The sequence below is a fragment of the Lynx rufus genome, unplaced genomic scaffold, assembly GCF_022079265.1.
Source record: "Lynx rufus isolate CCGP_SWC_20201006 ecotype Redwood Valley unplaced genomic scaffold, mLynRuf1.p SCAF_15, whole genome shotgun sequence".
Lineage (NCBI taxonomy): Eukaryota > Metazoa > Chordata > Mammalia > Carnivora > Felidae > Lynx > Lynx rufus.
This window is the reverse complement of record NW_025814829.1, coordinates 6,096,137-6,113,260: the sequence shown is the minus strand read 5'-3', so window position 1 is coordinate 6,113,260 and position 17,124 is coordinate 6,096,137. Positions and strand designations below refer to the sequence as shown.

Here is a 17,124-nt window from a genome sequence, read left to right as displayed (position 1 = left end):
CACATCCTTGCCAAGACTTGTTATTTTGTTTTGTTTAATAGTAGCCATCTTGAGTCTGAAGGGTTACCTCATATTGTGGTTTTGATTTGCATTTCCCTAATGATTAATAATGTTGAGCTTCTTTTCACATTCTTTCTGGCCATTTGTATATCTTCCTTGGAGAAATTTCCCCTTTGAAAGCATTAACCTTAGATCATATGTCATAATATAGACTTTTTTCGAATATTATCAGTTATTGGCCCTTCTGTTTTCCTGAACTAGATGCTTGATTCTGAACTTAACATGTACTCAAAAGATGGCATAGAGCAAAAAAATGCCAGATCACACTTTTGAAAAATGGGCCCTATATTGAAAAATAAAAGGCATGAATTTTTAACATTCATGTTTCAAGTGACTTATTTTCAGTATGTTTTGGTTTTATATAATGTGGTAAATAAATTTTTATTGTCCTTTACTATTATACAAGTCTCCTTAAAAATGCTACTGAAAATAGGGGCGCCTGGGTGGCTCAGTCGGTTAAGTGTCCGACTTCAGCTCAGGTCACGATCTCGCGGTCCGTGAGTTCGAGCCCCGTGTCGGGCTCTGGGCTGATGGCTCAGAGCCTGGAGCCTGCTTCCGATTCTGTGTCTCCCTCTCTCTCTGCCCCTTCCCCGTTCATGCTCTGTCTCTCTCTGTCTCAAAAATAAATAAACGTTAAAAAAATTTAAAAAAAAAAATGCTACTGAAAATAGTCTTGTTTCCTTTTCAAATTTTACTTAGTGTAGGTTTATATCATTTAATCTTTCATAAAGTGCCTGATCAACCAGTAGAGATGACTAAAGTATCAGAACCACCACCCCCTTCCCCTCCCCACCACCCCAGCCTCCAAGGAAGCTTGGTTTTGGATAAAAATCATGTGAGAGATCATTTAGTTTCATTTCCACAGTATTTTTCTTTTATTGCCAGTAATGAAGAGCAGTCAAATAAAAGTGCAAGTTTTATTGTATGTGGTGTATTCACACACATGTACACACGCAAACAGAACCATCTGAGTTCATCTCATTATACTTGTCCTGGAAATCAAGCCTCAGCAGAGTTAGAGGTCAATCTGAGAAACAAATCTCTTGTTTCTTTCTTAGCTCATTACCAGGATCTTCTAGTGTCTTGTACGAAGATGAATTTCTTCAAGCGAATAGTTTTAACAGAAATATGTCTACCTGTTTTCTTTAACAGTTGTTTCGAGAAGTACGAATAATGAAGATATTAAATCATCCTAACATAGGTATGAAATTCATGTATACAATTAACGATGAAGTATATTCCTTAATTTGAGACTATTTGAAAAGGTAGAATTTTATAGAAATTGAAGGCTGCAAATGGCTATTTTCTACTGCATTGCTGTCTTAAGTTCTCCATTAAAATAATATATTTGACTTGGAGTTAATGCATATGAATATTTTTTTATCTCCTTTCTAAATTGCCCTAAATAGAGATTGCTTGCCATTGCAGTATTTATAAGAAATGAATTCCAGATAATTTGATAATATGCATTTAGGTTTGATCATAGGGCAAAATAACTAATTTGAATTTTAAAGAAAATAGGGTTGATTTCAATTTTAGTGAATTTATTCCTATAAGTTCTGGTTTTCCCCTACATTTACAAATAAATAGATTGATTACATGTAACATATCAAGTCAATGGATGATAAGAAGGAAAAAGTAATTCTTCTTTTAACCTGCCCATTTTCTAAACACTTGTTTCTTTCACATTTAAAAATATTATATTTACTAGAGATATTATTGTGATTATTTGTGGTATATCATTTCAACTATGTAAGTCTGATAATTTGGTGTTTTTTTTTAACCAAAAACTTTTATAATGCCACATAATTATAGAATATTTTTGATTCTGTACCAAAGATTGGTCAACATTTTATGATAGTGCAACATATGTGTTGTTATAATACAGTCTCTTTTAAGCTTTAGTTAAAATTTTATCCTGATTTTAAGCGTCTCCTTTTTATTATGTTCTTCTCATTAGAAAAAGTAATGGTTTTCAATCCCAGAAACTTAACTCTTTTGACCCAACAGATTTGGTTCCAAATCACTTTGTGGTAAGTGGTTTTCTTCCACAGTAGTAATTACCTTTGAGAGAATTTTTCAGTTTAAAATTGTCATTAATAATTTTTAGTAAATACTCAGATTTTCCACTGGTTTAGGATTACCTTAAATTTTCTTAAAGCATATCCCATATATGCTAACAATTACAGTTATATCTCTAATTTTTTTTTCAGTAAAATTGTTTGAAGTTATTGAAACGGAGAAGACCCTCTATTTAGTCATGGAGTATGCGAGTGGGGGTAAGGATGAGAGGGGTGGAAAAGTTATCTTTGATGAGACATACAGAACTATCAACACCCAAAGGTTTATTATAACACTTACGTGTTCACTGTTACTAATGCATCGACAGTTTTATTTAAAATGCTTTTAAGTGGTGTATCTTAAGGAAAATTCAGTGTTTGCTCTCAAGACCTATTGATCCTACATTTAAAAGTTGGATTTTTGGCTTACATAAAATTGCCTAAAGACAGTTTTCAAAACCCTAAATTTACATTGTTATGAATGTTTTGATTCTCTTCTGTACATATTATAGTATGTCATAATATTGTAATTAGAAGCACTTGGCTATAAGGAAATTTCAAATTCACAATGTATCTGATAAAGTTTATAGTAAAAGTGTGTTCTGGGCCAGAGCTTGGTCACATATGACAGAGTCTCAATATACATGGATTTTCAAGATAATCCATAAAATGTCTCGATTTAAACAAGTATCGATTTATACATGTTATAAGTTAGAGGACTGAGTTGACAGAGAAATACAGATGCATGTGTCGAATGTAATGGATACTTTGACTACATAGTGTCGAAAATGGGAAGGATTCAAACACTGGTATATAACAAAGGCAGCTTCATCTTCCACACTTCCCCTCAAAGGAGACAGATGTTGGCTCAAAGTTACTGTTGTGACTTTGAGGCACAGAACTTTCTTAGAAACACATTTAAAAATTTCTGAAGCTAAATCATTGAACCAGTAAAACAGAATGCTTGAAGGTGTTAAGCAATTGAAAAAGAGGAGAGCAGCTGAAATTATGTAAACCACTGTGGCTAATTAGCTTTTTTGCTAATCAGTAGAAAAACTTAGGGTTGAATTTAGTGTTGATCCTTTTAGCTAATGTGTAGATTTGTATGTAAGAATAAAGAGGATTTATTCTAGTATTATACCTAAACTATGTATTTTTGTACTGTTTCTTAGATTTCTAAAAATGTTTACTATAAATATTACATCTATTTTATAGCTTTTTCAGTTTTTAATGCAAACTGAAAGTTTCAGTAGGTTTGGTTTTTTGCAAAGCCTTTTCTCATCCTGAAAGTATTTTAATGTAGGTTTTTTGACTTAACGTGAAAACCTATGTCATTAAGGCTTATTATTATAGGATGTTTTTAAAATACTAATAACAGCCATGCAAATTTGTATGAGATGTAGGTCTGTAATAAAATTAGTGAATGTATGGATACCACATAATGGATTATTTCTCTTTCTATCCTTTAGTTAGATTTTATATAACAGTTTGTCAGCGTGGGAACCCTGGGTGTTATTTTTAGTTCACTTAGACTCTTTTTTTTTCCCCCCGTTTGGTGATCTAAAGTGTAGAGAAAGGGGCTAGATAAGCTTTGATATGAGAAATTACAGACTGCTAAAAATCGGTGGACACTTCTGTTTTTATGAAGAGGCACCACCACAAGGCTGTGTTAATATTAATATGTATGCTGTTTAATGATAAACGGGAAGTGCAGTCAACTCTGTATTGGCACTGATGAAGGGGAGCAGTGGCTGAAGGAACAGAGAGCGCGTGGGATCCTCACCGCTCTCCTTCAGTAGCACAGTGAGGAAGGGCCGTGGGGTACAGTGTGCAGAGGTGTTTACCAGAGTTCAGCCCATACCAGGTGCTCTCTCATTCAGTTCTGGTTTCTAGTGGTAGGTTTTCGCCAAGTCTTGCCCGTTAGTGATCCTCTAACAAAACCGTCATGGTTCTGTGGTGCTAAATCGGGAATCATTTTCTTGCCTTTTTAATCTATAACTGGCAAGGTAACTTTTATAATCAACACTTAATATTTTTCCTCAGAAATTTCTAGATATTTTAGGATTGAATCTGTCATGAGAAAAAGAGTTGAGTCAGACAGCTGCTTCTTTGTCAGGAGTATTTAGATCAGTTTTGATTCTGGTTCACTAATGGAGCAGAAGATTTTCTGTGATTAGGTAGGCAGGGAACTCCTTTATGATTCTGAACCACATTTAATCCCAAAGAACCTATTAAAAGTGTGTTCGGCTGCTCTGGAATGGTGTGTTTTATTTCTTCTTTCGTTCACGCAAACATTATTTATTAGATGTGTGTTATGTACCACATGTTATTCTAGCTGCTGGGAACACATGGGTGAGCAAACACAAAGTCCCTGCCCTCAAGAAGATTACATTCTTTGGGGGAAGCAAATCATAAACAAGTAATATATAATAAGTGAAGGACTAAGTCTTGTAAACATCTGGGCTATGGATGTCCTAGGCAGAACTTAAGAGCAGTCCATATTTTTGAATTCTTGCATATGTCTTTCCCAGCCTAAACTCACATATCTGGAATTAACTACCGTGATGGGTCAACTAGAGCATCCACTCACATCTATTTTCATCATCCCATTCAGTCATTTAAGTATGCCTGGTATCATATGTTGTCTGACACTGTAGGTGTATTAGTTTCATCTGACATACATCATTACATATTTGGTTTTTAATGTTTTATTGATATCCTAGGATTGATATTGCATATATATATATATATATATATATATACACACACACACATACACACACACACATACAATTTACTGTATACTGAGATACAAATGTATAATTTATTGAGTGCTTACTGTATGCCAGTCACTGTGCTAAGCACATGCATTATTTCATTTAATCCTTATAACAGCCATGTGAGATAGGCAGTAAATAGAAGCAGGATCTTAATAAAGTTGAGAAATCTTCCTCATGTCTCCCAGTAGCTACTTAGGGCTAAACAGGGATTGATAACAAAATTGGTCTGATTCTAAAGCCTGAGTTTTTAACCACTCTGCTATATTTACAAGAACGCCTTAAGCCATCTTAGGAGTTTTAAATAGACATGTATATCTATCTGGTGTAAATTATAAGGACATTAAAAATAAATTTCTCCCTTATACTGAGATATTTTATTTTTAATATTGTAACTGAATAGTAATTTAGGTTTTTTTTTTTACAAGTATTAACTAGAGAAAAATGAAAAAAAACGTATATACATGTAAAGTAACAGGTCTGATAGGACATTTCCACAGTTTCTCGTTTGAATTATTTCAACAAGTATGTATTGTCTACCCACTTTGTGTTCTGTCCTGGGGATAGGGCAGATATGATCATTGAAGTTGGTTCAGAGTAATAGGAGACACACACCGGATGATTCAATTCTGCATAAGTAGTTAAGGACCAAAATAGATGAAATGAGTATAGTGAGACTAGCATAATCAGAGTATAGGAAGGAAAAGCACGAAATCAGTGGGAATGGAAGCAGTCAGAAGGAATTTGACCAAGACTCCGTGACAAGTAGAATTTAAAAGAGAGAGATCCAACGTAACATGACTTTTGTTACTTTGTTTGACACGTAGCCCCCAAATACAATGCCAGGTATAATTTTTGATTGCTCATGCTGTGGCTTCCCTTTATTTGAATGCATAATAAAGAGTTGACTGTATTTTTATGTAATACTTGAAATCAGAAAGCAAGTTTTCTCAGTTATGTTTTTATGACTTATTTTTTAAAAGAGTTTTGCTAAATCATAAGCTGCTTACAGACACTCAATTCTGTGTGTAATTTTTCCCTGTTTTTTCTATTCATGTAATAGTTTGTGATTTACGTAAAACTATCAGAAAATTGTGGGTCAAAAGCTGCTCTAAAAACAAGGCAAGAACTTGACATTGCTTGTACTGTTAATTGGAGATTTGTGTATATTTTATTGCTTTACCTTTCTGATTCAGGTGAAGTATTTGATTACTTAGTTGCCCATGGAAGAATGAAAGAAAAAGAGGCCCGTGCAAAATTTAGGCAGGTATGGAAAGTAGTTTTTAACTTTGTTTTGTTAATGTTTTTAGTGATGTACAACGCACAGTATCACAAACTGGACTTCAGAGTACATGGTATTTTAAAGAGGAAAAGTCCTGCTATCTTATACTTTTTAAAGAATGGGAAACTGAAAAAGAAGTTTGTTCTTCCTGAATTTAAATTTAAAATAGTTGCATATGGTTATTTTTAGATGGTGATAAATAGTGAAATGTCTTATAGGTAAGACAATTCATTGATAGTTCTGGAAATATAGACTAAACTAAGAAAAGAAATATTTAATCCTTTATCCAATAATTATCAAGTATTGTTAGCTTAATGTATGAAGTATATATGCATTGTGCTTAAAGACATTATTCTCTTTTCTTTTGTCATTAAAGATGTCTTGGTATTAGAACTCATGTTTTTGTAGATTTACAAACCGTGGTCAATTTAGTTAAGTAGGCAAGAAGCCTTACAAATGTGGGAGAAGAATATGGTAAGATGTTTATATTTCCAGTTCAAATTGAATATGACTTTTTATAGAAAATATAAGAAAAGTAATTTAAGTTCATCTAGGGTTTTTACTTCTAATTTTTAGGAATGAAGTGATTAAAATTAACATACTTTATAAATGATGATGAAAATGACAATTAATGAATTATAAATTGTTCATAAAATTTATGGAAGTAAAATTTCATCAGACAACTTGCTGTGTCCCAAACTTTACCTTAGTGAATTTATTTTTTTTTATTTTAAAAAAAAAATTTTTTTTTAACGTTTATTTATTTTTTTGAGACAGGGAGAGACAGAGCATGAACGGGGGAGGGTCAGAGGGAGGGAGACACAGAATCTGAAACAGGCTCCAGGCTCTGAGCTGTCAGCACAGAGCCCGACGCGGGGCTCGAACTCACAGAGTGCAAGATCGTGACCTGAGCCGAAGTCGGACGCTCAACCGACTGAGCCACCCAGGCGCCCCATACCTTAGTGAATTTAAAATAGTTCAGTTAAAACTAGCTCAGTACTTCTGCACGGATGCCCGTTCTCCAGTTAAAAGTTTGGGATCCACTGAATACCTATACAGAGGCCTCCTCTAAGAGATGTTACATGTATGTTAACATATAAACAATTTGAAGAAGTTAAAAGTTCTGGAGGAGAGAGAGAGAGAGAAAAAAAAAACTGTTTCACCTGTTTTTGACATAGTATTCTCCAAATTGATCATGAAGTGAGTTTGTGTTATAAAACTCTGTTGTTGCTATCCCACAGAGTCATTACTTTTTGGAGCATAATATGTGAAATGCTTTATATCAAAGATAGGTATGGCCCTTTTATTCAGGATGGAGTCCTACAAACATTCATCCTAAAATGTCTGAAATCTAAAGACAACTGATAATGAGGATGCAACATGAAAGAACTGGACGTACCATTCAGGGCTCTCCTGTCCTGGGCCAGAGGCTCACCTTAAGTCAAGCTCTAGTCATCACTTTAAAAGCCATTGTTCTCTCAGTATCCGTCATGAAGTTATAATTAATAGCCAATCAGCAAGAAAATTACAGTTGACATTAAATGTTTCCATTGGGATCTTACTGTATATTTCATAGACTGCTGCTACTCACTCTTGTTCCTTTTAGTCAGCTGGCTGTATTTATTTACTGAAATCATACTGTGTGGACAAAACTGTGTCGGGTAGTCTGAAATTAGAGAAGGTGACAGTGCCTGCTATTATAAAGAACTTGCCCATCTTTACTGATGGGTTGGAACAGGATAGAAGGCTGGAACGTAGATAGTGTCATAAAATCCATATAATTACTCATTGGCTCATTTTAAAAATAGAGTCTGAATTATTTTTTGAAATCAGTTTCATATTCTTCATGTTGCTATTTAAAATGTAATGCAATAAGAAATATTTCCTTTATAATTATTTATTATACATATTAAATGTATTTACTATTTATATGTCTTCCTTCAGAATTAAAAAGGTAGCTCATGTTCTTTAAAATGAGGGATACACGTACACACAGTTTTGTAGTCATTTTGACAAAAGGTTATATGTTATATTTGTTTTTCAGTTTCCTTTCGAGGTACGTATTTTTCTTTATAAATTTAGTTAAGACAAAGAATAAATGTACATTTATTTTTATTTGCTCTGTATCATGAAAAGAACTTAGGCAGTCATTGACCATACAGTGCTCCTCTATTCCTAAAGTTTTGAGGGCCTACAAGAAAATCATAGTATTGATTCCGCTCTTCCAATAACAGTAACTTAAAACTTGGGAGTTCCTGACTCACTTACAAGTTAATTGCAAAGCAACGCAACATTTGCACCTCATAGCAAAACACTGACATGTCTGGTTTTTAGCATCAGTTCAGGCCTGATTGTAAATCGTGTTTTCAAGATCCAAAAAAGAACAATCACAAGGAAGTTCCTACATCCTACCTAAGGAGGTACAGAATGTTTTGGGATGGAAGGATCTGGCCATAGAATAATGCAGTAAAATTTAGGCTTGTGAATGGGGGATTCTTGCAGTGAGTCAGACAGAAGGCAGAACTTCTCTTTCATGGCAGAAAGTGTACCTGCTAGGTAAGTTTCGTAATACTATAAGCCACCATATTTAACTGATAGAAGTCAGAGGTCATAGAGTTTGGGGAGAATGAAATGCTTAATACAGAGCATTCTCTTTAATTATCTTTCCATTCTTAAGACTTTAAGGCTCAGGAGATTTTTATTGCAGAAATGCCTTTAGAACTGCTTTCATAGAGATCATTCTGTCTAATGTGAAATGCATGTTCGATAGCCGAATCATTATCTATAACATGCTTTCTTCACTGTTACTAAGACAGAGTGTCTTGAAAACCAGTATTATCAGCAAATTTCTGTCATCCATGATACAAAAATAGCCTTATAATATATTCATTAAGATGTATTAATACTGGGTGCCTGGGAGGCGCCTGGGTGGCTCAGTCGGTTAAAGTCTCCGACTTCAGCTCGGGTCATGGTCTCATGGTTTGTGAGTTCGAGCCCTGCATCAGGCTCTCTGCTCTCAGCACAGAACCTGCTTTGGATCCTCTGTCTCCCCCTCTCTCTCTGCATCTCTCTTTCTCTCAAAAATAAATATTTTCTAAAAGGCATATCGATATTTACATATAAGTATGTATCTCTTGCCTAATAAACATGTTTTAATGAAAATTGGATATTAGAAATTTAAAGCATATTTGAGAAAATTAATACTTACAACTATTCATTGCAAGATTCTGCTGTATTTTAGGGATTTACACTTCAAATTGATCATACTCATTCACAATTGCTCTGCCTAAAAACATTTAGTGGTTCTGTGGTACCTGTGTAGTTTGGAATTTGGAGGTTTTTACCAACCTGTCAACATTTACTGCCACTATTACCATTTTCCCACCTACTTTCAAATACATTGTGTTGTCTCAACATCAGTACATTTCACCACCTTGCCCCTACCTCCCCATCACCAAATCTCATCCTGAAATATTTAGTACTGTCATTCAAGGATGGCTTAGATCAAATATCACCTACTCCGGGCAGCATTTCTAACTGAAATTGTTCTTTATATAATATGATTCCCCTCACTTCTTTGTACCTCTGCTTCTATGACTCTGCCTTGTATTATGGTTGCTCATAGACATGTAAGATAATGTACATATTTTCTCTTAATCAGACTTTCAGCTCCTTAAGGGCAGGGTCCATGTCGTGTTCATTTTGTGTTCCCCTAGCAGCCAGCACATTTTCTTGCACGTAGCAGGTACTCAGTAAACTGTTGAATCAAAAATGAATTTAATCGAATTACATATTGCTCATTGTGTGTTGATTTTGTTTTGAATTCATGTTTCTGTCTGAACCATTTTAATATACATTAGAATAATTTTATAGTACTGAACTATCAATCTCACTTCTACTTTGAACGTTTTTTAACCCATATTTCTATTAGCATGGTCATACTTCACATCATCTTTAGACTTTTAAAAATCTCATTTCTGTCTCCACTTGTAAATGCCTTACCAGTATTCAGCATTCATAGCGTGTTTCCATTTAACTGAATCCACAGAAGTGAATGTTCTGTGAATTAAAATGGCCGTCCTGTACATCAGATGGGATTACATGTACAAAACAGTTCTTAACTTGATTACTATCTGATTCTTTGAATGTCTTTATTTTATGGAGTAAAATAACTATAATAGAATTGTTTATAACCTATTTCTCACTTGTATCTTTGGCTCTTACCATTGGGTTCCTCCTTGTTCAGTCTTTGTTCCCAAAGAACCCTATGTAATGGTTAAAAATGATGATTGCATACAATATCTAGTTACAGGGGTAGAATAATCTGCCTGACCGACCTACTAACAGCTTTAAGATCAAATTTCATTTTTCCCTCTTTTTTTTTTGATACTTGGGTTTCGTTTTAAGGCCGAACAATTTTCCCATTTCTTTATATTTCTTTATGTATGAATAAGTACAGGACAATGCTAGATACCCCTTTGATTGGCCTCGCTTGAAAAAACATGCCTTGAACACATTTGATAATGATTCCTAAAATAGACTGATTCATGTGTGCCAAAGCTGTTATCCCAACATTAGAATAAGCCATTTGATCAGAACTACAAATTGCACACATTTGATCATGTCAGCAGAGAAATATAACAGCCCACAGAAACCTTCACGGACTCTGACAAAGAAATATTTTAGTGTCTTTTAGTGAGAGAATGCTGCGTGTCTACACTGGAAAAAAGTGACCTTTTCCGTTTTAAGTGTAACATACGTAGTTTTCAGAGCTGAGAGAACAGGGAAATGGTGAAATATTACTTTGAAATCTAAGTTGGTAATTTATCTTAGTTGGAGGTGATCATTGGAGGAAAATTGCGGTGTTTTTACCAAAAAATAATTACACATCTTTTATCCAAATATTTATTTTAGATTGTATCTGCTGTACAGTATTGCCATCAAAAGTGCATTGTTCACCGTGATCTTAAGGTAAGCCACTGATTTTATGACAAAAAGTCTAAATCGTTAACAGCTGCTTTGTAGTATGAGAGCCATCTTTTTGGTTGCTTAATTGTGCCGGGCTCTGTCCGAGGAAAGTGGTTTTTATTTGCCTCCTAGCAACTTCATGAAGGCAGTATTTCCACTGAGAAAATGAAGAAAATACGAAGGAGAAGTTATCTGGCATTAAAGGCTAGAGGATTTGATTCACCATTAGTGAGCTGGTTGTAAGAGATCAGTGTGGAGCTTTGTCCCCATCTAAAAATGCCTGAGATCCCATTCCGCCAGAAGGAAGGTAGTGAGCACAGGACCGGGTTTATGTGACGTGCTGCCAGTGTCCCCTCTCCACAGTAAAGCTCGAGGAACGGGAAGTCTTTAAGTGTTTCTGTGAACGTCCAATGCATGTGATGAGCGTAAACTAGCATACTTCAGAATAAAAAGTTGTGACAGTCATGAAAGGTTTGTGTCCGTGAATGTGGGAGCACAGATATCTCTGCAAGGTACCCTTTCATTTCCTTTGGATACATACCCAGGAGAAGGACTGCTTTCAGTGTTCTGAGGAATCTCTGTCCTCTTTTCCATAATGGCTCCACCAGTTTATGTTCCCACCAACGTTGTGCAGGGGTCCCTTGGCTCCACGTTTTTGCCAACACACCTTATCTTTTATACTTTTGATGATAGCCACCCTAACAGGTGGAAAGTGTTATCTCATTGTGGTTGTGATTCACAATTCCCTGGAGGTTAGTGGTGTTCTGTACCTTTTCATATACCTGTTGCCCATTTGTATATCGTCTTTGGGAAGATGTCTGTTTAGGGACTTTTGTTCATTTTTTCATTGTGGTGTTTGGTTTTTTGCTACAGAGTTGTATGCGTTCCTTATATATTTTAGATAGTAGTCCTTTATTAGATGTAGGGTTTGCAAATATTTTCTCCCAGTCCATAGGATACCTTTTGTTGATCCTTTCCTTTGCTATGCAGAAGCTTTTCCGTTTGAGTGAAGTCTCATTTAGTTCTGCTTTGGCTGCCTGAGCTTTCAGTGTTCTATTCAAAAAGTTAATGATATTGTATTGAATACTGGGAAATTTGCTAAGAGAGTAGATTTCGGATGCTGTCATCACACATACAAAAATGGTAACTAAATGAGGAGGTGCTATGTTAATTAGCTTGGCTGTTGTAGTCATTTCACTGTGTATATATATCAAATCATCGTGTTGCACGCCTTAAGTACATACACCATTTTTATTTAAAAATATAAAATAATTTCAGGAGCGCCTGGTAGCTCAGTCAGTTAAGCGTCCCACTCCTGATTTCGGCTCACGTCCTGATCTCACAGTTTCATGGGTTCGATCCCCATATCAGGCTCTACACCGGCAGTGTGGAGCCTGCTTGGGATTCTCTCTCTCCCTCTCTCTCTCTCTGTCCCTTCCCCACTCATTCTGTCTCTGTCTCTCTCAAATAAATAAAGAGAAATTTTAAAATATAAAATAATTTTTAAAAAGAAAGAAACAGTGTGGCCAAACAGGTGTGCTCTTTTCTTTCTTTTTTTTTTTTAATGGAAGTAGAAGGTCCTAAAATATTTGAAGGGGCTAAAATATTTGTCTTTTTTCCCCCTTTTTCTCTCTTCTTCCAAACTGAACTTTCATTGTACCTTACCTAGGAGTCTATTTTTCTTTTTTACATTTTTTTCCCAGGTCGTCTGTCAGCTACTAGCCCTGGTTCATATTATACTTACAAGTACTGTCTTAAGCAGTTGTCAAGAGTCTAATCCCATATTCTGGCCCCATTTTTCTGAGGTTGCAGATCTTCTACTGCTCCCAAATTTTCCTTCTCCATTTCCTCCCACAGCTATTTTAGGGAGAAATCACTTCCACAAAGAAAGAGAAAGTAGAGGAGTGTTCCCCTGACTGTATGTTTGACGCCCAGCTTATCTCATTTCTTACATGGAAAGAAATCTGAGAAACTAAAATCATGTGCAGCACCCTGAGTTTCCCTGCAGTGTGGGGGATGGGCTCTCCCTCATGCTCCTGGAGCAGATCTCAGACCCCCTCCAGCTCTGCCCTTCCGACACAGCCTGCGTACTTTCACATCCATCCAGACATCTTCACGGAGACCCAAAAAGCCCCACTTGCTCACGCATGGCCCCAGAAATTTACAGTGACCAGGCTCTTACATCAGAACATCAGATGGTTTTGTCACACCGGTCTTTAAATGTTAGGTTTTAATAGAAATGTCCCAAGTGTATGTGCTGTTGCAATATTCATGTCATAAGTGACGCCACATTATTGTCGTATTTTTGGGTGCTAAACATACCTCCCTTTTTTATTATCGCTATCCCAAGCTAGCACACCTTTGAAAGGAAAAAGAAGGAAGGTGAGGGAGGGAAATGCTGCAAGGTGGACAGAGTGCCTGGCTCTCCAGCGAGGCAGACAAGTCTGCCTTTCATTTTAGCCAAATTGTACTCCCTTTGGTGACCTCATAAAACACATCTACAATGTAATAAATAATTTCCTTAGTCTATCAGTTATAAAAGAGTTTGAAACGAGACATGTACAAAAAAAAGGTTGAAATGTGCCTTTTGTAAACACAAGCTGAATTGCTTGTGTTTACAAAAGGCACATTTCAACCTTTTTTTTCTTTTTTTAATGATTCTGTTTTAGGATCTTGGAAAAACAGCATCTGAAAACATGAGGGTGGAAATCACTGCTTTCTACCAAAATATACCTCCAGAAGAGAAGAATCTAGTTTTAGAACAGCAAAAAGAAACTTAAACAAGATCTAGTGGAGGCTGTGTTGTATTGTTTTGTTTTACTAAAAGAACAGAACTTTGTTGAGGAAGCATTCTATCAGAGAAGACAAAAGATTTAATTCAATAGCACAGAACCCCCGACTGGCAGTTATTTTAGGTATACTCTTGAGCTTTGCATTAATCAGTGATGGTCTATTAAAGTAGAGCACTTTTGAGTAAACTTGTTGGTTTTTTTTTTTTAATATTTATTTTTTAGAGAGAGACAGAGTGTAAGCAGGGGAGGGGCGGAGGGAGAGGGAGACACAGAATCCGAAGCAAGCTCCAGGCTCCCAAGCTGTCAGCACAGAGCCCGACGCGGGGCTCGAACTCACAAACTGTGAGATCATGACCTGAGCCGAAGGCAGACACTGAACCGACTGAGCCACCCAGGCGCCCCTAACCTTGTTGGTTTAAGCCCAAGAAGGGTTAGTGTTATGTCAACTTACATTTCTTGACATAGGTCATATTAAGGTACGGTTCCAGGATGTTTCTTACAGTGAAGGAAAAAAATGGGTTTAAAGTAACTTGGAAGAAAAAGCGTTCTCAGTAACTTTTCTTAAACAGCTGCAGATACTCCTATAGATGAGAGCTTCACTTATATAGTGTTAACATTCAGTCTTACATGGATGCGATTCTGAACAGTTATGCATTGAAACACCGTGCTGGGCTTCTAAATCTGATACTATGCATAAAAATGAGAAGGAAGAAATACATGTTTGAGATCTGAAACAGTTATAATGAATATTTTATTTTGTGTAGGCATTTACATTGTCCTTTTTCTTTTTATAATTTTCCTCGCAGGCTGAAAATCTTCTCCTTGATGCTGATATGAATATTAAAATTGCTGACTTTGGTTTCAGTAATGAATTTACAGTCGGGAACAAATTAGACACATTTTGTGGAAGCCCACCCTACGCTGCCCCCGAGCTTTTCCAAGGAAAGAAGTACGACGGGCCTGAAGTGGATGTGTGGAGCCTCGGCGTCATTCTCTATACATTAGTCAGCGGCTCGTTGCCTTTTGATGGCCAGAATTTGAAGGTATCGGTGGAAGTCGGTGCTCATGTTTTATCTCAGGCATGATCATTTCAGGAGCCAGTTAGGAGTACTTTCTTTGCCTTCCTAAGGAACTACGGGAGCGAGTCTTACGAGGAAAGTACCGTATTCCCTTCTATATGTCCACCGACTGTGAAAATCTTCTGAAGAAATTATTGGTGCTGAATCCAATAAAGAGAGGCAGCTTAGAAGTAAGTTATTGTTTGTACTCCGCGTTTAAAGTTTCACAATTAAAATACTCCAAGAGCATTCTAAATAATTTTTCCCCTGTGGCTTTTGTTGTGTTTTTTTGTTTGTTTGTTTTTGTGTTTTTGTTTTTTGGCGTTTTGTTTCTTAGAAAATGGGCAAATCATGTAATTTCAGGGCTAGGGAAGGTGGCATGATTCTTTCCCTGCTCAGAAGTTGTCATGTTCGGCTTCTTTAAAGACTGTTATTTCTTCTTTGTCCTGCAGTGAAGTATTAAATTAAAACAACATAAAAATAGGAATGAAATGGACTTTTTGTTGGAGAAGGAGGAAAACCTGGCCCATCAGAAATTGCTCCAAAGTGGGAGCCTTGTGTGCAGCAGGAAATACTGGTATTTCAAGGATGAAAGAAAAGATAGTCGAAGTTCTAATCCAGTGAATATTTCATGACCGTATCTGAAATTAGTAGCTGACATTAAAAAATTTTACAGAAGGTCCCTGGGTGGCTCAGTTAGTTGAGCGTCTGACTTCAGCTCAGGTCATGATCTCGCTACTCTGTGGGTTCGAGCCTCAGGTCGGGCTCTGTGCTGACAGCTCAGAGCCTGGAGCCTACTTTGGATTCTGTGTCTCCTTCCCTCTCTTGCCCCTTCCCTGCTCGTATTCTCTCTCTCTCTCTCTCTCTCTGAAAAATAAATAAACATTAAAAAAACTTAAATTTTTTTAAAGAAAACACTCAATATCAGTACAGAAAATTTACAGTTTAAGTCGAACGTACTGGAAACAGGGATTTCATTTCTTAACACACTGTTGTGTTGCATACATACGTTCCACACGCGAGGTTATTTGTAATAGATGCCATTGTGCGGTTATAAATATACTCAGTACGTTATAACCACGTAACATCAGAGGTTCACAAAACCAAAATGTCTAACCTTTTTTCCTTCTGACGCTGCCATTAAACCACTTTCTAAGGATTTCGCCCATCTGTTTTGAAGAATGATATTTTAACCTGTGCTAAGACGATTTCAGAGATCCCGCACGTATTATCCACTGGTACTTTCTTGTCTTCATTTATTTGCCTTAATAGATGGGGTAGAGAATTCAGGGAGTTAACCTTACTTGAACTGGACTTTTTAGTGTAGCAGTGGGGCTTTCTGGCATAGACTTCATGCTGGGTAGGAGACAGCTTTATGGTGAGTCAGAGCTCACTGTGTTACAGAGCTCTCAGGTTACTTTGGGCTTTGTAACTTTATTTCCACAAATATTTTCCACCAAAAGGTACAGTATGTTTTGATGGAAGTTAAAAGATGGTGACTTCCATTGGGAAATTATTTTATAAATGCTTTATACCAGTGAATCAAATATCAGATATTTTTTACTGACTTGTTTAAACGTGATTACTTCCTTCCTATAATTTTTGTGGGTTTTTTTTTTTCCTTTGAGGGTAAAAGAGTATGTTATCAGTGTTTTCTTACAGAGGCCTGCCTTCTTTAATATTATTACTTTTCTAAAATTGTTTTTTGGGGCACCTGGGTGGCTCCATCGGTTAAGCGTCCGACTTCAGCTCAGGTTACGATCTCACAGTATGTGAGTTCGAGCCCCGCGTCAGGCTCTGGGCTGACAGCTCGGAACCTGGAGCCTGCTGCCGATTCTGTGTCTCCCCCTCTCTCTGCCCCTCCCCTGCTCATGCTCTGTCTGTCTCTGTCTCAAAAATAAATTAAAAAAAAAAAAATTAAAATTATTTTTAACCATTATTCATAGAAAGTTACGTGAAATAGTGAAAAAAGTTAAAATTGTTGACTCTCATATCAGTTCTAAAATTTTATGGCAACAGGGGGCTCAGTCAGAGGAACATGACGACTCTTGATCTTGGGGTCATGAGTTTAAGCCCCACGTTGGGTGTAGAGCTTACTTAACAAAAATAAAGACTATTTCAAAAATA

The 17,124-nt window shown here is 36.3% G+C and overlaps 1 protein-coding gene across 1 annotated transcript in view; it reads left to right on the top strand.

Annotated features, from left to right (window-relative positions):
* The window catches only part of MARK1 (microtubule affinity regulating kinase 1), an 82,412-nt gene that overhangs the window by 32,984 nt on the left and 32,304 nt on the right, over positions 1-17,124 (top strand). Inside the window, exons 5-10 of the mRNA XM_047077213.1 lie at positions 1,213-1,261; positions 2,274-2,339; positions 6,094-6,164; positions 11,094-11,150; positions 14,746-14,982; positions 15,069-15,188. Coding sequence (XP_046933169.1) covers positions 1,213-1,261; positions 2,274-2,339; positions 6,094-6,164; positions 11,094-11,150; positions 14,746-14,982; positions 15,069-15,188 — 600 coding nt within the window. The remainder of the gene's footprint in view (positions 1-1,212; positions 1,262-2,273; positions 2,340-6,093; positions 6,165-11,093; positions 11,151-14,745; positions 14,983-15,068; positions 15,189-17,124) is intronic.